Genomic DNA, 22,101 nt, shown 5'->3' on the forward strand with positions numbered 1-22,101 from the left:
TACAGAAATGAGAGACTAAGCTGAAAATGAGAAATGTTCCATCCTGGGCAAAACAAGGTGAAAAGAAACTGCAGCTCAGCACAGAAAACAGATGATGTTCACGTACTGCTTTGCAGTTAAACCCTTCCCAGCCTGATCCTACACCCCTTAACGCCCAGCTCCACATCAGCCTGAACGGCAGGTTTGTAGACTCAAGGAAGGTAGGATTTGGCTGTAGGCATTGAAAAGAAGGACAAATCCTGTTCTTACCACAAACACACTGATACTTCCACTGCTATGAACCACTGCACGGTAAGAGGCATCTACTGATCTCACACACAAACCCAGCTTAACTCCACTGAAAATGCACCCACGCAACCTCCCCCAAACGAGCTCTGTAGGGCACAGCCCTTTGGGGAGCTGCTGGGATCCTTCCCTGACCTTCCCTCCTAAAACCTCCCCGTTGTTACAAAAGGGATTGCTTCAGCAGGGTCTTCCTCCCCCCTCCACATTCATCCTCCATGGGAATTCCAGCCAACAACTGCTCCTACCAAAAAAAGAAGTCTTGGCAAGCTCTGAGGTTGCAAGACACGAATATTTGCACTGTAAATTCAGCTCCAAGAGCAACACTTGTCCAGCCAGGAAAGAGGCACCTGACCCGCCTGCCCAGGAAAACCACACCACACCACTTCAAACAAATACTCACAAGAACCTGCCGTGTACACCTACAGACCAATCATTCACCGAAACTAAGCAGTGAATACTTTGGAGAAATCAATTGATACTGAGGAAGATGCAAGTTTCTCCTGGGTTATTCAGAAACTCCCTCTGGCCTCAAAAGAGCCGGGATTTCGCTCCCTGTCCTGGCTGCAGAGAGGCAGGAAAACAGAGCGACAGTGTGCACCCAGTCTGTAACTTCGCCACCTTCTCTTTACACCCGAAAATGCAGTTTCTTTTTCCCTCAATGATCCCCTTCTCACGTCACCTTCCGCTTTCAACACCCCTTTCTGCACAGAAAATCCCAGACGTTCATTTCATCGCTCCTCTTCAGCGCTCTTGACTTCTCAGCTGGTCCAAAGTCTCAACGTATCAGACTCATGCTGCGTTTCAGCCACAAACTTTCTCTTTCTTCAAATTCTCAGGGTTAGTTTTTAAGGCTGGCACACCGAGGACCATCTTGGACCTGGCCGTACGCACACGAAACCCCAGAGATGCCATCCTCTGCTTAGATGAGGACTTCCATCATGTCCGTATCTGGAAACTCGGGCTTGTGGAGCAAGCTGCTCACTCTGCCTTTGCTGTCAGGCGGCTTCCCGTGGCTGGAGTTCTCTGCAATGGAAAGAAGGGCAAGTTGGTCTTTAGCTCAAATTCAACAGCAAATTGTTTGAAGCAAATATAAACCCATTTTTTTGGGGGTGACGGTGGGGGATATCTTAACTGTATGTCCTACATACTGAAAGCCAAATTTGAACAGGAGGCTGAGAAGATGTAATGCTGAATTCCCTGCACAATGACAGCAGGTGTGTCAGTGTGCACAGACCCAAGGGCAGGCACAAAGATGGTATTTGAGAGACCAAAGTACCTTTTTAGCTGTGGCCCTAGAGAGAAATAGGCATTTGTGAAAGGTCTACATCACTTTACCAAGTTACTACTTGTCATCTGATCCAAGTGGATGATACTCACACTAGTATCATCCACATGGATACTCCTCTTCTGCATCAGCTACAAAATTTAGGAGTTTAAAACATCATGAAGGCAGTACACAAATAATCAGGTAGGTGGTTTAATCTAAAATGTATTACTTTGCCAGTGGGATGGACTAAGAGAATGTATGTGGCCAATTATCACAATGTTAATTAACACATTAACAGATGTTGTTAGGTGTTTACCTTCGTCACCATTGTTCTTGACAGTCAAATTCAGGGAGAAGAAGGACTCTAACTTCTTACAAGCAGGAAAAGCTTGAAAGGCTATTTTAAGAGTACCTGGAAATAAATTCCAATCTGGATTGCCCAAAACACAGTAATCCAGAGTTCCAAGGAATTGGTGATATTCAGCCCTGCTAATGATACATGGCATGTTTCTAAAGGGAAGGCTTGCTTTCGAGATGAGATGAATATGTAGGAAAAAGGCTTTTTCAAAATAATGTGCATAAAATAATTGTCTCTCTTGCTAGGGCTGCAAATCAGCGGTTTCTACCTTTCACAAATAATTAAAATTGTATTTGTTTACCCTTCCCCCCGATAAAATCATCTCCACTTTCTCCTTACTATTCCCCCCCTTTCCTTTAAAAATTAGGGAGAAAACGGTGCTTTCACTAACCATGGTTTAAGCTGAAAAAAAGAGAAGGGTCTGAGTACGTGAGCAGGTGTAGAGTGTTTTCAAGGTGTGAAACCCTGTAACTTTATCTTTGGCAGCATGAATAATTGCATTTGTTGGGAACTCTGCCCGCCACAGGTGAATGGAGCTTTATAGAAGCTGCCGAGCACGAAGCTCTGCAAAGCCGGACTGGGCAGCCTTGAAAAGTTCTCTCACCTACGACTTTAGTTTCCCTGAAGAAACCTCCCCACCACCTTACAAACTGTGAAGGCATCACCCCCCTCCATCAATCCTGGGGTGTCTCCGGGGATCTGCCGACAGCCCTGGGGGTGCTGGCATTTCACACCAACGCAGGGATCTCACAGAGCTCACCTAGTTTCTCAGCGGCCACTCGTGTCCCTGGCGGCCGTGGGGCCGGGCTGTGTGATGGGGTGGTACCCAGCCGCCCACGGCCGGGGAAGGAGGCGGTGGCAGGCCAGAAGAGCTCCGTGCTTTTGTCTGTCTGGGTGCTGCTGTCTTTGCTGCCCGTCTTTGCGTGGGAGGCTGCTGGCACTGGGACGGGCATGCAGGACAAGGAGGGCAACGGAGGCGGCAGCGAGGGGCCTGATGGGTGGTCGTGGTGCTCCTTCCCCAAGAGCAGCCCTGAAAACACATGGAGGTCAGTCACATCCCAGCACGAACGTAAGTGCTGTCCCCCCTGTCTCACCCCAGAGCTACAAGGCACTGGCCTGGATATGTCTTCAACCCTTTAGCTCGGCTTAACTTTTCCCATTGAAGCTGCCTGTTGCTCTTCTCCTGATATCCATATTCCTACAAAACAGCCTTTTGAAAGCAGCTGTCCCTTCCTGCATCCTCTTCTGCACGCTCAGCCCAGCTGTACCTACCCCTGGCACAGCCGTGCAGACTTCCACACCCCTGTCCTACACAGCCCCAAACCACAGGCAGTCCTGCACTCATTTTCCCATTTAGCTGCCGCATCACATCATGCACTCCTACCCAAACGGATGCTCACCCTCTTGATTAACTTTAATGAGGCTTTTTTCTAGTCCAAATTTGTTATTTACTCCCACAGAGCTGCAAACATCATCTGCTTGTGTCTGGGAGGATTTCCCCCAACTATGGCTTTCTTTAATCAGTGCAGAACAATTTCATATAATTAAATATACAATTAAGATACAACGCAAGCTTAAAAAATGACTAATTTTTTACTTCAGCACAAGGACACACGTTCTGCCCATGGGAAATGCTCTGGAAATGAGCCACTGGGGCAACGTGTGCCATGGCCAAGGCACTTTTGCTAAGCTCAAGCAGAAGGATTAGGACGAAGTGATGGATGAGCCAAAGCTTAACCAAAAACTGAGCTCACCTATGCTTCCCTTCCAGATCTTCTCTTCCTTCTTCTCCTCAGCTATCTGGTTGCTGGTGAGCGAAGTCTGGCGTGAATGTACACCTGTAGCAGCAGCAATGGAGGGGACGGACCGAGCAGGTCGTAGGCTGGCACTGTCAGCTTTCCCAGGGTCCTTCCGTGACCGTTGCTGAAGGACCTTGATCATGGCATCCTTCTCAATTATTTTGGCATGGAGATTCTTTATTCTGTGAAAATACGAATGCTTTGCTTACAGGAATGGAAAAAGCATTGTATGGGCAGGTGTCCCCACCCCAGGGCAGCAGGATGCATCTCCAGGTACATGCCCTGCTGCTCTGTCGCCTCCAGTTTTGAGCGATTTGGACAAGGCAGCTCCCACCAGCTCCTCTGAGGATAACCATGCACTTTGAAACAGGCAGCATTTCTAACTATTAAGCCAACCCTGGGAATTCTTTTCTGCAAGGTTAATTGAACCCATCTATTGCAGAGGCTTTACCACCGCAGCAGGAGCAACGAGGGCAGTATCCTGACTGGGCTGCAGATTGCTACCTTCACCAGAATACAAACACACAGGCAATTTCCACTCCCGTCATACATTGGGGCCAAATCTGGAAACCCTCCTTTGGCAGGCTGAGTTAACCCCAAGCTTCGGGTCTGTCATCACCCGGAGTAAAGACCTGCTGAAACGAGCAGAAAGGTTCCCTTTGGTTTCTCTAAGAGCTGGGCTGGGCTCTCCCTTCGCCCTCACTGCTGCAGAAACGATCAGCACACGGTTTGCAGAGTTGAGTAAAGCTCATTACTTCTCTCATACAGACCCCCCAAAAAATAGGATTATCTGAGATTTTTCTCCAGGAATGATTAACACCATTTCATACCGAAAGACTGCAAAACCACATTTGAAAAAAAAATAATTACACACGTACAATATGACAGCCAGATGACTATAGCTTGACTGTGATGCACAATATAAAATCCAATGCAGCTGCACTTTGTGAAGCAGTCAAAGCTAAAATGCCCTATCTGGAAAATCTATACGTACAAGGGAGATAGCTGGTAGCTTCATGTTGGCATTAGTTTTCATAATCAGATGTCTAATTTGCAATGAAAACACAAGATCCTAATCTATCTTTAATGAAGGCAATGGCAAAACTCCATTACTTCACTGGAAGCAGGATTAGCTTGTATCTATGAGTGGAAAACAAGAACCAAACCCAGTAAAAACAATCACCGATATTCTCCACAAGCAATAAACACACCTTTTTATGAAAGTGTCTGCAGACCAGTGTTTTTGTGGGGAAGCCAACACTGAAGAACAGATTTTAAATAGTTTTTCAATAAAAACCTAGAGGAATACACAAACTTTCTCAAGGGATTTTTACTCGCCAAAAGGCCAGTTTTCACCTGGGAAAAAGGTCTGGACTAAACATACTGCCCAGATCTAATGCTTATTGAACTACATGGCCACATGTCCACCTGTGTGCTGAAAATGGAGAAGTATCTGCAACAACAAATGCTACTCTCGCTGACTGCCTGTGCCCCAAAAAGTTTATTTTATATCTTCTACTACTTGTAAATGCATCTTTTTTAGTGGTCCTCATGGTGCTAAATTTTGCAGGTTTGTTCCTAAATGCCAATGTGACTGTCACACAACTTGGATGTGGGGAAACTTGGTATATCTAGAAAGAGCAATAAGCAGGCAAGGAGCAAAGAGCAAGGCAAAGGCAAGCCCTTGCATTGCTGATTATGTAGGAGTGGGATTACAACTTCAGCTTTTACGACCAGATGCTCTTGTTTCCAGAAGGGGATTTTCACTGAGATTAAACAAGCATTCAGCTTCTGTGCTGGTTTTGGCTGGGACAGAGTTAATGTTCTTCACAGTAGCTGGGATGGGGCTGTGTTTTGGATTTGTGCTGAAAACAGTGTTGATAACACAGAGATGTTTTAGTTACTGCTGAGCAGGGCTTACACAGAGTCAAGGCCTTTTCTGCTCCTCACCCCACCCCACCAGCGAGGAGGCTGTGGTTGCCCAAGGAGTTGGGAGGAGACACAGCCGGGACAGCTGACCCCAATGACCCAAGGGATATCCCATACCGTGTGATGTCATGCTCTAGTCATGTACACCTGGGGGAAGGAGAAGGAAGGGGAAATGTTCAGAATGATGGTGTCTGTCTTCCCTAGTAGCCCTGCTTTCCTGGAGATGGCTGAACACCTGCCTGCCCAGGGGAAGTGGGGAATGAATCCCTTGTCTTGCTTTTTGTGTGTGCACAGCTTTTGCTTTCTCTATTAGACTGTCTTTATCTCAACTCAGGAGTTTTCTGACTTTTACCCTTCCGATTCTCTCCCCCATCCGACTGAGGGGGAGCAAGCAAGCAGCTGTTCAATGCTTAGTTGACAGCTGGGGTTAAACCACGACAGCTTCCTCACATGCCAACCTACTTTTAATAGTGGAACAGCCTCTGTTTTGTAAGAAGGTCATTTCTGGCACAGCAAAGTTTTAATAGGAAGGTAGGGAGGAAGTTATCTAATGACAGCACATCTTTAATCTCTGTTTTAATGCTGAAGAGCAAAACTAAGTCAAAGTAAAGCTAAGCCCATCCTTTCCAGGCATGCACGAAGGAACAGAAGGGCATCCTGATTTATCTGAACCCAGCCCAAACACAGAAGCAGGTACGTCGCAACAGCCCCTTACGTGTACTCCATGTCCTGGCAGCGCCGGTTAGCTTGCACGATCTCCTCCTCCTCCTGCCAGCCCCGCACCTCCAGCGCGCTCTCGCCGTAGCTGCCGTTGCGTGAGTGGCTCGGGGCCGAGGCGTCCCTGGCAAAGCGGTTCAACACGGTGAGTCGGGCTCCTGAGATCGCGAGGGTGGCCTTTGCAAGTGAGATTGGCACTTGCAAAGAAAACCCCAAACCCACGTTCAAAGAGCAAGCTAGCGATGGTTGCCTGCGAAGTGGATGGCTATCTGGCTTTGGGTCATCTTGCTACGGGCTACTCTTGGCTTGGGTTTAGTCATTAATGCCATTAATTAACTTGGCTGATGGAACTGAGCACATTGAAATCATGGGCAACACCCACGGGGCTAACAACCACCCCAAACGACAGGGTCAGACATCAGAGGGACTTGCTCACTAGAGAAATTAATTAACTGGGCTGATGGAACTGAGCGCACATTGAAATCGTGGGCAATGCCCACGGGGCTAACAACCACCCCAAACGACAGGGTCAGACATCAGAGGGACTTGCTCACTAGAGAAATGGTCCCAAGTCAACAAGACTACATCGCAAATGAGAAACAAAACTGTACGCTTTGGAAGGTGAAAAATAGCACAGGAATTGCTGCCCAGACTGGAGTGTAAAAGAAAAGGATCATCCTCAGTCACGCACTTAACCACATTTCAAAGGGAAATCTCACTTTAGGATGTTTTCAGGGCATTTGGCTTCTAGGAAACTGGGGTGAGAAGTTAATTATCCTATCCTCCTCATTGCTGGAAAGCCTCACTGCAGTGCCTTGTGTGCTTTTGAGCACCACATTTTGACACAGACAAACTGGAGACAGCCCAGACAAATGCAACGTGAATGGGAAGGGGTTTGCACTAGAACATGTGAGGAACGGCTGAAGGAAGGAAGTTAGCTCAGGCCAGGGAAGATACAACAGGGGGTATCTGTCTTCCAATATTTACAAGGCTGTTACAACGTCGACAGTGATCTGTTGCTCATCATGTACACCTGGGAAGGACAAGAATCAATTGAGGTAATTTGCAGTAGAGAGGTTTAGCTTAGCTATCAGGAGAACCTTTTTAATTTGAGGCTTAATGAAGCAGTGAAAGAGGGAACTTAGGCCACAAAATTTCCCTCTTTACAGGTTTTTAAAACTAGGTTAAACAACCACTTTGCACACCGTGGGATGGACGCAGCCGTATACCAACTCCATCGGTGTGGTGGGGAGGAGTTGCCTTACCTACGCTGTGTAATTTGGCAGCCCGAGACTTTGCCGTTGAGGCCATTGCTTAAGTCTCGTGTCTGGATTTGATAAACTTTTGGATCTGGTCAGAAGGGTAAATCCTGTCTTAACTGACTATTGTATCTCACTGGCACGACACCACGGAGAGGTGCATTAACTCCGTCAACGCGACTCAGCAGGGAAGGGCAAGCAAAATCCAGCCTTAAGAAAATATCCATTCCTTATTATTTCCCCACGCTTTCTGCGGTGAAGAGAGCTGCCTGCTTGCAGCAAGGCCATCTTACCTCTCCGTTGCAGCTGTGGCCGCGGCATTCATGGCAAAGTGCCTGATCGTACTCTCTTCCAGGTACTTCTGCTCCCACTTGGTCATGTCAGCTTCCAGGGCCAGGATCCTCTCCTCCTTCTCCCGTACCAGCTCCATCAGTGCTGGGGCATTGTGCTCCGGGAGGCTGCTTGCCTGGTAGCTGCCCTGCCTCTGCCGGTGGAAACAGCGACAAATACTCATCCTCTGCCAAGTACGGGAGCTGCTGACCCTTTTTCCCCCACATTTCTGGAGCATGAAAAGGCATCCCCATGTCTTTTGACAGGGGTAGGTGGAAAACTCAGGCTAAACCCCTTAGGTTGCAGGAGGACAGGCAGGTTGATCATGTGTGTAACCCCAGCACAAGCTTCTTTGGATCATGATGACAGAAGTAGGGATCTGGCTGCTCCCTGGATCTCCAGGGATTTCATGGGATACCCCAATCCGAGGGAAATGATAGGGAAAAAAGCTGGTAGGAAAAAGAAGCAATGAATCTTTAAAAGGTATTCTTCTTGCTGGGACTTCATCACGTGGTGGGACAGTGCTCGGTATGGACAGGCAGTTATTGCCAGGGTTTATATATAAAAGCAGAGAAAACAGCGACATGTAACCTAGCTACATGTAACCTATTTAAAACAGCAGCTGGGAAAACACCCCGGACATGGATTTACACCTGTCTCTTCTGGCACATTAGTCCTCAATGTGCCCTCAGGAGATGCCTTCTGTGGTGCAGCAGGTAGCTTTCCCACCGGCAGTGCAGAAGATGCCCAGGCACTGTGGGATGGCTCCCATGGGATGCTAACAGGTAACGCTTTGCAACTATGCTGTGAGGAAAGCACTTACCCAGGCAGGATTTATCCCACCCAGGCAGAGGCACTTAATTAAAGCACCTAAGTGGCATGGGTAGCTGCCCTGAGCTCCTCTCACTGCTGCTGGAGAGCAGAAGAGGATGGAGATCCAGTCCTTGGCTCAGCAGATGCTGGGTGGGATGAGAACACACCAAGGGAAGAGGCACAAAGCTCTGGGGGAACTCAGCAGAAGTAAATGCTTTTTTCAACAAAAAATGCAGGAGATTTGTTATACTCCACAGTGCACAGTATTGTGTTAAAGGGGAAACTAGGTCTTGGGAGCACCAGCTTCTCATCCATGCTACATCACGAATTTCCACTGGCAAAGCTGCCCCATCACACCGCAGCGAGGGCTGCAGCATCCATTTCCATTTTCCAAACCACATTTCCTCCTTCTAGACACTTATCTCCTGCTTACGGGAAACTAGAGATGCCAGGGGAGGGGAGCAGCCTTTGCCTTTGGCGCAATAACGATGTGTTTGGAAGCTGCTTTCTGGAAATGCAATATGGAGCAGCCCTTATGAGCAACAGCTGCGACTCTGCTCCTACAAAAACAGCACTTATACATCAAATATTGTCAAATCTCTGGCAGGAAGGTAATATTTTGGAAGCACAGTCCTGGTCTGTAAGTGGGATCTTGGGACATCATGGGTGCCTGTCATCTGAGTTAAGACCTCTGCCAGCCCTGCATGCTCAGCCTGCAATGCTAAGTCAAAGGGATTTTTTTTTTTGGTCCCAGCTGATGTGTCAGCAATAATGAAGATTTGCCGTTTGGACTCAGTTACCAACAAGCCAAGAAGAGAAGATTCTGGCTCGCTGTCTCCTTGTGTGCTGCGTCTCTTCTGCTGACTCCAGTAAAAAGGAGAAAAAAAAGCTCTTTTTTTGCCTCTGTGATGAAAAAATGTTTTAGTAGATATAACTTTGGTAACTCAGAGAATACAGCTCTGAAGTAAAAAGCTGGGGCATTTTGATGCAACATGATTCACTGCAGTATCGCGGTTCATAAAAGTATAAATAACATTAGTAAAAAATACCCCGAAGTCTTATCTCAAAGCTGAAAGGTGAACCATGAAGTTAGAGTATCTTCCCTAAAACTTACTAGAGGGAACTGGTGCAAGCGTTTGAGAACTATGGCAACCCAAAATTTAACTGCTAATTACAGTGCCTCCCCCCAAATTAAAAATGAAGTAACCTGTAATTTACAGAGGAATTTTCTGCCAAAATGAGCAGACGTAGCCTGAACTCCCAAGACAAGGACTTCAGCAACAGTCCATCCCAGTTACTTAACATATCGATTCATCCCTATGTTCCAGCACAGAGAACAAAACCTTTCCCAGTTCTAGTTTTATCTTCACTTGAATTTTAATTGTATTTTTCTCATATGTTCTTTCGTTTACACCAGCATTAGCACTCCATGTAATTTCTTTGTTAAATTGGAGAAGAGCAGGCTAAGGGGCAACCGAGAAGAGCTACTGGAAGAAGACAGGAATAGCAAGCCCATGGTGGACAGGACAAGAAAGACTTCATGCACCTATATGGCAGCAGGGAAGAGCCAAGATGGATGGGAAAGGTCTCCAGGGAGCAGCCGTGAGAGCGATGCCCTCAGAGGAGTGCTGGGGGACCTGCCCTGCCCTGGGGCTGCTGGTGAGAAGGGGATGCTCTCAGGTCTGACCACCTCATGGCTCTGCAAACCACGGATATTGGCTGTAGAGCGATTTCCCAATCGCATCCTGCCAGCAGGATCAGCCCCTCTGCTCTCTGGCAGCACAAGCTCTGTGGAACAGCTGCTTTGGTCTCTGCTAATGGCTCATAAATAAGGAAGGGTTATCACAGCAGATGCGTACGTTGACAGAGATACGAGTGAGCCCTTCAAGAGTTACAAGAGGATCATGCTTTGCTAACGTTGCTGGTTTTTCCCCAAGCAGCGGTTTGATACACTCAGTACATCTGCTCGTTCTCCTCTGGAGCCCATGCCCATGTACTTAGCACTTGGTGCTGGCTGTAGCCTGGAAATCCTCCCTGCAACCTCCTTGTGCCTTTTTTTTTTCCCCCCTCCTTTTCACAGATGAATGGACTTTGGGACTTGGGGATGGAGGAGGAATCACAAAGGAATAACTGTGCATAAAACACAAGCATAACGCTATCCCTCTAAGGACACAGGGCTGCCAAAAAACAAGGGGACGTACACAGAAATGGAAATCTACACTTCTAGCCCATTCTGGACTGGACTGATACTTAAATAATTTATTGTCTGAAGATGACACCATTTGTCTCCAGATCTGTCACAGACAGAGGTTTCTGTGAACTCCATAAATCAGCTTTGTCCGGAACAAATAGAGCCCAAGCTCTTGCTCCCACCAAATCCCACATCATCCCACTTCGCTTTCTCAATGAAAGATCAGCCAAAATCAGTGGGCTAAACCTCAGGCCCATGTGTACCGTATCTTTCCTCTCCTCGGTCAGTGTGGAGCTGATCTTGCACAATCTGTGATTGCTGGAGAGAAACCTGGAAGGATGTTTTCCCCCGGCAAGTGTGGGGGCACATGTGGGGACAGAGCCCTGCCTGCCCTTGGCCAGGGGCGCCAGGACCCCCCAGCCCCGAGGCAGGCAGGGCTCGGCTGTGTCCAGCAGCCACACTGCAGAGCTCCCCCATCCTCTGCTGAAGATCAGGAGTTAGAATTATACAGTGGTTTGGGTTGGAAGGGACCTTCAAAGATCATCTAAGTCCAACCCCTCTGCCATGGGCAGGGACATCTTCCACTGGATCAGATGGCTCAAAGCCCCGTCCAACCTGACCTTGAACATTTCCAACAATGGGGCACCCACAACCCCATCCAAAGGAAAGGCTTTGGTGAAAAGCCCAACAACCCGAAACCAAAAGCAAGGTGGCACTTGGCAGGGCTGCAAGCGACCATCCCTCTTTAAAAGCAACGCCAAAGGCTCCACACTGGGGTCCCGCACAGACCACCCCGTCCTCACCTGCTGCATCCGCAGCGAGTCCAGCTCCCGCTCCAGGCGTGTGCGCAGCCGCCGCTCCATCTGCTCCCTCTTCTCGCAGGCCGCTTGCAGCTGCATCAGCGCCTGCTGCAGCTTCTCCACCTTCTCCACGTACGCCTGCTTCCTGCGCAGCTGTGGGGGACAGGGGGTCAGCAGTGCTGGGGGGCACCGTACCCCCACCCTGGGATGCCAGGACCCCCGTGCACTTGCAGGCATGCATTGGGTTTGAGCAGGGCTTTGGCCGTTTGCTTCGGAGAGTTTCTCCAGGGAAAGAAGGATGGTGCCCCTTTGATGGGCAGGGAAAGGGCACAGCAGGCATCGCAAGGGCAGCTCTACCCCTTTCGGAGAGAACGCTGCCCAGATCTTCCACCCATTGGGGATCCATTAGCCATGAAATCCCCTGGCCATTTCTAAGCAAGAGCCATCACGTTAGTGGATACTCTTTGGGCAAGCACGCAGGTTAGCCTCGGCCAAGAGGAATCCTGGTGGGTTTTATTGACTGGTGAGACTCGGCACCTCGTCTGCACCCAAACAGAATCTCTTTTTTTTCAGCACTACATATCTGTTCAACACAGGTGGAACAAGCGGAGTGCCAGCATCGCTCCAGCTGCTCTATCCTGCTCACGGGTTTGGCCATGCTGATGTATAGATGTGCTGGCAGCTAAAGCCAGGCCCTCCTTACGTATATAATGCAATTACTGAAGGGCTAAACATGACACAAGGATTTTGCAATACCAGGTTGTATGGCCAGAGATTGCTCTAGCAGCATACCCCAGAAAGAATTTGCAAGTAGACTGCAGATGTTTAGGATGCTCAGCAGCTAACCTCACTTCTTCTGGCCTCCTACCATGCCACTCAGTGACACCACTGGGTACCATTATCAGGGCTCACGGCAGGAGCTGGCATGCTTGAGAGCCCTCAGGGAGAGGAGGCGGCAGATGCTGGACATGCCGGGTACTAGGTCAGGCAGCAAAGCTTGTGCTGAAACCTGACCCTCAGCCAAAATCTGCCACCAAGAAAGGGTGAGCTCAAGGGGGCCAGGCACACCTGGGTGTCCATGAGCCATCCTCATCCCCAGGGAGCGTGGACACTGACCCAAAAACTCACCCATGGGGCTGCAACATCGGTGTCTGCCTGCTCACCGCATGGGCTGCGGTCCCAGTCTCCGGAAACCCAGTTCCCCTCTTCTCCCCCAATCTTTTGTCATGAATTTTCTCTTCACAAGCATGAGTAAATTTACCTTTCTAAAGATACCTGCCTTATAGTAGAGAAAGCAACACTGCACACAAACCAAAGCCGTAAACCCCAAAAGACCTCGACAAACCCCAAAAAACCCCAAAACACTGTTGACTTAACCCCCTGACTCGTAAAGGCAGGGTGAATCGCTCTGACTGCTGGATCATGCAGACTTTGCCAAGCCTCAGTCGGACCCCATCTGCAGCCAGGGGGCTAATGGCAGTCGCTCAAGGCCACTGCCATGACCACTAAGATCCTCTTTAGGACTTCTAGCCTCCCTCATTTATTTGTACACTTGTTTGAGACCTGAAGTTTTTCAGAAGCAAAACAGGAGGCAGAAAAATGCATTAACCCCGGCTGACACTGGGGAACTAGATAAATAAGAGAGGCTATAGAGGTGCTGTGAGCTGGTCAGGCCAGAGCTAAAACAATATCCTAATGCCTACCTCTTTTTTCAGTACTTAACTGCAAGGTAATGTGGGTTATGATACAGGAGCTATAGCCATGAAATACCTGTGTCTAAATATCTAGAGGATGTAGTGAGAAGTTTGCTGCCTTGTTCCTGGGCATGTGGAGCAAATAAACAGCAGCGTTGGGTCCCCCCAGCTCTGTGGGGCTCCCCTTCACCTCTGCTTAGCCCAGGACTCCCATGCTGCAAAGAAGGGGTTTTTTTTTTCTCACTTGTATGATGCTGGATTCACTAGGTCTTCTCCTACTGATTACAATGATAATAAAATATTTTTTTCTTGAACTTACTCTTCTGCCTGAGTCCATCCATGTCACAGGCGAAATGAAGTACAGGCTTGTTCAAAGCAAAAGCAAAGCTTGGCCTCAACAACTGGCAGCATGACCTCCCTAGCACTGCTGTATTCCAGGCTAACGCTTACAGCTCCCAGGGCTTTCCATGAAAATTAATGAGATTATAATCCCCACAAGTCTCTGGCAGCAGCACGAAGATTGCATTCCTCGGGAGCTCACGACTTGGCAAGACAGACACAGCGGTGGCTTCTGGCTGAATGTCCTATTTTGGCACTAGGAAGGTGCTTGCGCCACCTCCCAGCCGCACCAGCGTGGATCAGAGAGGGGAAGGGGGCTCTCCCGGGGTCCCTCCTCGGCAGTAGACCTCATCCACGCCCCCACGTCCTGCCAGATGCTGGAGGGTCCATCTGTACCACAGCAGCCAGAATTTGGCTTTGCAGCAGCCCTCCAAGCCCCAGAGCTCACACACTCACACGAGTGCACCTCTGCGCATGCGGGTGAGGTGATGCATACACGTCCACCGCCCAAAACCAATTTCGTTGGAGATACGCAACATGACAGTTCCCACATTCATAAATTTATAGGGAGGTTCTTGAGCCAATTCTGACTTTTCTATCCTGCCTGTAGATTCATAAGCAAAAAATTCACCCACACATTTGAAAAACAAAGTACAAAATGTCACTTAAATTAATGGGCTTGTCAGTGCAGTATGCATCCAGAAGGGAGGGGGACTGCAATCAGAAATACATGATACTAAGCTCCACTACCTCACAGACACACAGATTGAAATAAAAAAATAGCTGGATGGCACCTGGAGAGGTACCTCTGCTGCAAGGTAGGATCAACTCTACCTAAAACCTGGCACAAGTCTGTATAATCTGTTATAAAACCCCCCAGGGGTAGGGACTCCACAACCTCCCCTTGCAAACTACTTCACGGCTTATTTTCCTTTACTGCCAGAAAACTTTTACCCTAATGCCTAATCTGGCTTTCTCTTATGCAATTTAAGCAAATTACTTGTTGTTCTGTTTCCAAGTTGTGATCTCCTAGAGCAAGAAGCATTTAATGAAACAATTCACATATTCACAAGATCAGCAAACTTGCCTGCCCTTGTCCCAGGGATTAGGCAAATAAAGATGAAGAAGAGCTAAGGCTAAAAGGGGATGATCCAAGCAAATAAATCTGAGTAAAGATGGGTCTTGGAAAAATATCTACACTAGGAACATAACTCCAGTTTGAGCAACAGAATATCTATTCTATAGATATGAGATTTTAGTTAAAGACTCTAGGAGATGGAGAATCCACTGTCATCCTAAGTAGGTTGTTTCAGTGTTAGTTACTCTAACTATTTCCAGCCTGACTTGCTCAGCTTCAGCCCCCAAATACTGCATCTCATTATTTCTTCTTATGTTAAAGAGCAACGTTTAACCCAGCTGACAGCAATCCCTTCTTCATCTTCATGTGCACAGACTGGAGCTCAGCCACCTCTTCACTTTAATTGTTCACAGCAAAGAAAACCTTCTGCGCCCCAAATAAATTCTACAGCTGTTTTCTGAACCCTTTCCAATTACTCAGACTTCTACCCAAAGCGTGGAGCAGACACATGATTCCAGCAGCAGTCTCCTAAGTGACATGTGGTGATAATACCACCTACATATTTTTGAATTAAATCCTTCTACTAGCAGGCACTCAGGATAATGTAGATTTACATAGTACACTATCTTATGTTAATTCAACTTAGTAGCTACTGCTTATTTCTCAAGCCCTGATTTAAAAAGCTTTTAAACTTAATTATATTCTGGTGGTAGAAGAAATCTGTGTGGATTTAAAAAGCAGTGCATGAGGTAGAGTTCTGTTAATAATAATAGTCATTTTCATTTGAGTGATTTTGTGTTTCCTTCAATATATTCCAAATTATGGTAAAAATCCCTGGTTTAAGATGAAGGTTCAAAATTTCAACAGTATCTGCTGCATATGTGTCAAACTGAGCTCCAGAAACACTGGAGACTGTTGAAAAGGTACTCTGATTTAGTGATGAACCAGGCCAAAAGCACAGGAGCTTGGGCACACACCGGCAGCCACAGATTAAGTGCATTTCACCCGAGCTGCAGGACACTGCCTTGAACAATTAAAACACAGCAGCTGGGATAAAATTCATTCCAACTCCTCCTAGAATGAAAAAAGCAGTTAAATACTACCAGGTCAACATGGGTTTGCTCAGGCTGAGGGCTCTGACACACCAACTGACAAACAGCATTGCATCACCTTCATATGTCGTCATGTTGGACACCTACCATGCCCCAAGCAGGAGGTTACCACCTCCTTAACATCTACCATACCTCGGGCAGGAGGTTACCACCTCCCTAACATCTACCATGCCCCAGGCAGGAGGTTACCACCTCCCTAACATCTACCATGCCCCAGGCAGGAGGTTACCACCTCCCTAACATCTACCATGCCCCCAGCAGGAGGTTACCACCTCCCTAACATCTACCATGCCCCGAGCAGGAGGTTACCACCTCCCTAACATCTACCATGCCCCAGGCAGGAGGTTACCACCTCCCTAACATCTACCATGCCCCAGGCAGGAGGTCAGCAGCTCTCTAGAGGGGAACATTTGCCCTCTCCTCAGCTCCACTAGTCCACAAGCAAGGATCCTAGCTCCGATCTCTAGCAGAGGCACCTTTCTGCTGGATGACTAGACTAGAAACTGGCAACTGCAAAGCTCTTAGAGACAGAACCCTAAGGATGCAAACATATTTACTGCAACCCAGCAGGCACAGGGTAGCTTCTTATACCACCTGCCTGAAAATCTGCGTTTATGCTTCTGCTGCCTTCACCGGTGTGTATTCTGCCAGTCAATGTTACCTGCCAATGCCACACTGAGAGTCTGTGGAGCAGCCAGGAGCTAAACGTATTTCTTCCCATCCCCCGTGTGATGCCGCAACTGTAGGAGCAGGTGTTGCCACCTAAACCATTCCTTTATTCAGCCACTTCGTAATGAAATGCAAATAGAAAACCTCTGGTTGCCTTTAAGGCAAACAGTGTCAAGTGAATTACATACAGATTAAAGGTATGCTAGCTCCTGCAGCTACCCCAAAGGGACTGCCCTAAATACACTGGGACGTGAGCAGGCTTTAGTCTAACAAAGGAGCAGTTAAACCTAATGTGATCCTCTTCTCGCTGCTGAGTGTATCCACCAGAGGCAATGGAGTTTTTTTAAATCTTTCTAAATAGGAAGTCAGAATGGTTTAACGGTCAGGAACAAAACAGCAATGCCTTTAGCACTTACATATAGTACCTTAAATCTTTCAGACTCCAAGTAACCATTAGTTAGCCTAGCAGGGGGTCTGTCATGCTGGATACCCTGACAAAAATCATTCTACCTGCTAAGGTAGAGGTTCATCAATGGCCTTCCCCTCACCGATGACCTGCCCACTCAGATAGTAAAGATTATGTTTCTTTTATTCCCCATAAAACATCCTCCCTCTTTGTTGGTCCCATGGACAGAGATTTTTGGGCCAAAAAGGCCTGTTTTGACAGTCTTGCCTGATCTGCCAGAATGCATAGACTTTTAGCTAGTTATTAAATCCATACCTCCAGGCCGAAGGTCCTTAAGGAACACTATCAATTGAGACTGAGAAACCTCCAATAATGGAGAACTGACTACATTGCTCTTAGTTTTAATTAAAATTGACCATTATTTCCACTTTGAATTTGTCTAGCTTCAGCTTCCAGCTACTAAATGTTGATCTGTATTTGTCTGTCAGTTTGAAGAGTCCTCTGTTCCTGGGATTTCTCTTCCTATCTGAATACCTATTTTCATTATCAGGCTTATAGAACCATTGCTTAAAGACCTCTTGGGAGTTCTGCACAGATGGCACTTCTGGGTTTCATGGGAGGATAGGTTTTTTTACAACTCTCAAACAAAACCTGTAGCTCTTTGTACCCCTAAATCCTGGATGGTCCGCTTCCAGCCAGATCAGCCAGCGCTTTTAAGAGCACTGTTTAGATGTGAAGTTACCCAGCCCTGCAGTGCTGTGCTGCTGTGCACACCTCAAAAGCCTTCTGGCACTCTTCAGGGAGAAATGGGATGCACCGACATCGCATGTTTGTATCGCAGTCCCAAGCTGAGCAGTCAGCTTTTTATTTGATATTTCTGTTAAGTCCTACCATTACCTCAGCCATCAGCTAATTGAGTTTGGTCTTGCTCCTGGCTGCATGTTGAAGACTCTGCTCTGAAAACATTTATGGTTGTGGTCTCCTCTGCTTGCTTGTTTGGCTCAGTATTGTATAACTACGTGTTTTCTCTATAAGAGGGCCAGTGCAAGGGGAGCAGGAGGATCTGCCACACCATGGCTAGAAGTCATTCAGGACTTGGATGAGTCCTGAGCCACTGCTATACTCAGAGCACAGAAATGTTGCCCATGCCTCACCTCCTCTTCCAGTTTGATGACCTTGGCTTGCGCATTGTTTAGGGCCTGGTCGAGGATTTCGATGTGCCTCCGCTGGTCCTCGTTGGCAGAGCGCACAGCTGCCAGCTCCACCTCCAACTTCTCCTTCTCCTTCAAGTGCTCTTTGTCTGGAAAAAAGACAAGAACAAGAGCCGCTCCAGGAGGACAGCTCACAGGCCCTGGGCCATGTACCAGAGGTAAGCTGACACCTCCCGAGAAAAGCAAAAATTATTGAAACGGCAGCGAGTGGGGCCATTACAACACAGTGCTGAGACACAGTGGGCAAGGAGTTTCAGCCCCTCAATGCCTGATCTTATGTGAGCACCAGCAGCAGAGACAAGTGACAGCTTGGGCTGCATCTGCACTAGCAGAGCTTTTGGACCTGAGCATTGCTTCATAATTGTCCGTTCTGCTGAACAACTAACACGTTCACCAGAAAAATCTTGGCTTGCAGCAGCTAGTCCTCTCCCATACAACGCCCAGGCCCTGCTTATGTCAGCTTACGTCAAGGACCGTTTATAGCTGCCAGCTTGGATGCTGCTGCTCTTCTCTAATGAGCAAGAAGCCTCAGCCCCATGGATGTGGGCTGTGCTGTGCCTGGTCCGTTTTATTCGCAAGGATGGAGAACATGAGATACAAAACACGTGAAGAAGCCAAATAATAAACACAGATCTGTGCTGGACAGCCAGAAAATGGGAAGTGGGGAAAGCAAGAAGGAAGAGTAGAGATAGGAGGCATCTAAACAGGTTTCCTCTGCCCACGCAGAGCAAAGGAGGCAATGGGAGGCATTTCAACTCTGTGGGTGTCCCGGGTGACTTCCCAGTCCTGCATGATCTAAGGGTCCAGCGATCGGTGCTCCCCTCCTGTTAAGTGCCTTAACACATCAGGAGCAAGACTAAAACATGTAGATAACCTCTGTGCCAAAAAAATCATTCCTTTTTTGGATAAGAAATAAAATTACTTTTAAAAAAAAAAAAGGCTAAACTCAGTCAGCTTTGCTCACATCTTTTTCTTCAGCAACAAACTGCAAGCCCACCATTGACTTCACCGGCAAGCTGCCTGGGGAAATGCTTGGCTCCATCTCCCTCTGCCCTGACAGCGCTGAGAAGGCATTTCAGGGAACATGAGCATCGTGGGCCAGTCACTGGATCCCTGACGTCGGACTGCAAACAGTTAATGACTGGAATGAGAGGATGGAGGTTTCATTCAGTGAAACCTGAGATGTCAAAATCTGGCCTTCGTTCTGAATGACAACAAAAATACTGCACTTGGAAAGCCTCCAGGAAGGAAAATTTCCTCCAACAATTAATTTGGTGTCGATTAAACGTTGTTTTGATTTTTTACTTTTTAAACAGATCATTATGGAATTTATTATTTTTGAACTGAAAAGTTGCTCCAAAAACATCGAAATGTGGAAAATCTGCCCCTAACATCCAGCTTGTCCCACCCAAGCGTAACCACTCAAGCTGGAAGCCCTGCGCAGAGGGTCAGGAAACTTCACATGGCCAAAGCCAGCCCATTTCAGACCTGAACTACCCCCAGAAGGGCCTTATTCTTCTTTAATTACAGATGGGATGAGAACAGGTTTAATTTACATACTATCGGTAGGTGCCTGCAGCAAGGCGAGGTGCGTATGAGCGGAGCCTTGTGGAACAAGGGACAAGTAGATGAGGTGAGCCCAAACCCACCTGGCCATCTTCCCATTTATCCTAAAAGGAGGAATTCAGCACCCCGAAAAAAGAAACCCTGGCAGTAACACTGGCACATTGGCCTCTGCAAAGCCCACCAGCAAAGCCCAGCGAGTGCTGCACGCAGCGTGCCACCGACTGCCACCACAAGCCGTCTCAGTATGACGTGGCCTTAATCCTCCCACGTCGGCAAGGAATTTCGATATTGGACATGCAGACCTCTTCCTTTAACACAAATAGATTTACTTCAATCAGATTGACCAGAAGGAATATTGGTATCTATTGTACAAAAGTGTAAATCTGGGCAAATTATCAAGCACTTGATTTCATTAGAGGGTGAGGAAGCTGGAAGAGGAATGCTATTTCAGCCCTGTGGCACTCCACCATCTCATGCTGGGACCACACTTGCTCTGCTCTGGATTTGAAACCCATGTTTCATGTTACACATCAGGACAGCACATAGAAAAACAGGACTTGGGATCTTCACTTTCAACTTTCATCTGGGGAACTCGAAGCACTCAGCCTGCCCTGCTGCATTACGTTTTCTGACCTCCTGCTGCAAAGGACACAATTACGCTGTACACAAAACAACCACTGAACCCACCCGAAAAATTTATTTAACAGCTCTCAACACCTCACCACGTCAGCTTCTCCCTGCAAAACATTGGAGGCACATTTTGTAAGTACTTTCCTACATTGCCTTAATTTTTAGTAAAGGAGGACTTTGTTGAACATATCTTAGATTCTCTTCAAGTACATACACGTATCCTTAAAGCCTAAAAATACTGTTTCACTGTGCTACCCTTGCACACACCGGCTGCCCAGGCACATGCGTTTTACCTAACAGACTCCAGCTGGTAACTCTATTTTCTGGTGGGTCACTGCCACATCCCATTACTGAACAGCTCCCAAAAGGCTTCTCTGCTGCAGTTTACCATTGCAGTCTCACAGCTTTCCACCCACTACCTCTGATTGTTGTACCTCAACGCACCGAGGACATTACACCTATACTCAGGCTGGGTAGAAGAAAGAGGAGATAGAGCAAAGAGCCTGCTTCAATGCTTCACAAACGGGCTTTTTGAGTTTCAAGCTGAGTAGGTACACCAAGAGTAGACCAGTCCTGATCCTGCTTTGAAGCAGAAACATTAGACAGAAAGAAAACACTCGATCTGTGCCACCTCTTCCCGACACTTAGATGTGACTCCCAGCTTCTCGCACAACCTATCTCAGCATCAACTTATCTGACCAATTTAATGACCATTTCAATACATCCCAAGCTGCTTTTCTCCTTGCTGTGATACTGCAGAGCGGTAACACGGACATACTTCAAAGACACTCCTTGTTCCTACAGAATGACCACTGCTGGTGGAAGAAAATAGATCAAATTACGGCAGTGAGAGCCTAATTTGGCTGCAGGACGTTTGCTGAAAACAAGACTGGCTCCCATACCACGTCCTTTGTGGCGTTTCCCACAATTTCTCTTAACACAGGTTTGCATCTCCCAATGGTGGCTCTTCGCTCACGGTTCCTAATTCCACAGACGCTCTCCGGTGACCACGCCTTTCTTGAGAGACTTATTTAGCCTCCTGTCAGTCTTGCCACTCCTGACAGGGCGAGTATGTGGAGGAGCTCTGCCATCTGCCATCCACAGGCATGGGCGTACGTCACGACAGCTGCTGCCAGTCACCCTCGGACCAGCTGATTCACCAAGATGATGCACCAGAGTCGCCTCTTCTGCTCTGCCTGGAGTGACCAGCAGAAGGAATCTGAAATGAGGACAGGACCTTGTTGCCTGCTCCAAAGATCTTTCAGTGGCTGGTTCCTGCCCCATAAGAATAAGCAGAATAAATGAATAAATAGAGCCCATTCACTCCATGCAACCAGCCAGGAGGAGGTTTTCTACAGCTTTAGTAAATTCTTTGTACATTAAATAGGGCCAGGTTGTCAGGGCCAGACATTGACATTTCCCTCCAGAGGGGCAGCAAAGCTCCTCCGTCAATCCATCTGCCCATCCGTCCTTCTGCCCAAGCCTTGCTGCAGCTGTGATTTGATGCTGACTAGGCTGGGCCAAGGCAGGCCTGGAGCAGCAACACAGAACTAGGTAATGAAGCATTTCTTTCCATCCTCACTGGCAGATCTCCACAAGAAATAAAAAAAAAAAAAAAAAAAAAAAAAAAACAAAACCAAAAGACATC

The 22,101-nt window shown here is 47.6% G+C and overlaps 1 protein-coding gene across 1 annotated transcript in view; it reads right to left on the minus strand.

Moving 5' to 3' along the window:
• Nucleotides 1-1,179: 1,179 nt before the first annotated feature.
• The window catches only part of AMOTL1 (angiomotin like 1), a gene marked incomplete at its 5' end in the record, with an annotated part of 32,147 nt that continues 11,225 nt past the window's right edge, over nucleotides 1,180-22,101 (minus strand). Inside the window, 7 exons of the mRNA XM_009701546.1 lie at nucleotides 1,180-1,308; nucleotides 2,671-2,940; nucleotides 3,665-3,891; nucleotides 6,354-6,479; nucleotides 7,908-8,098; nucleotides 11,752-11,901; nucleotides 18,201-18,346. Coding sequence (XP_009699848.1) covers nucleotides 1,205-1,308; nucleotides 2,671-2,940; nucleotides 3,665-3,891; nucleotides 6,354-6,479; nucleotides 7,908-8,098; nucleotides 11,752-11,901; nucleotides 18,201-18,346 — 1,214 coding nt within the window. The remainder of the gene's footprint in view (nucleotides 1,309-2,670; nucleotides 2,941-3,664; nucleotides 3,892-6,353; nucleotides 6,480-7,907; nucleotides 8,099-11,751; nucleotides 11,902-18,200; nucleotides 18,347-22,101) is intronic.

The sequence above is a fragment of the Cariama cristata genome, unplaced genomic scaffold (assembly GCF_000690535.1).
Source record: "Cariama cristata isolate BGI_N322 unplaced genomic scaffold, ASM69053v1 scaffold4936, whole genome shotgun sequence".
NCBI lineage: Eukaryota > Metazoa > Chordata > Aves > Cariamiformes > Cariamidae > Cariama > Cariama cristata.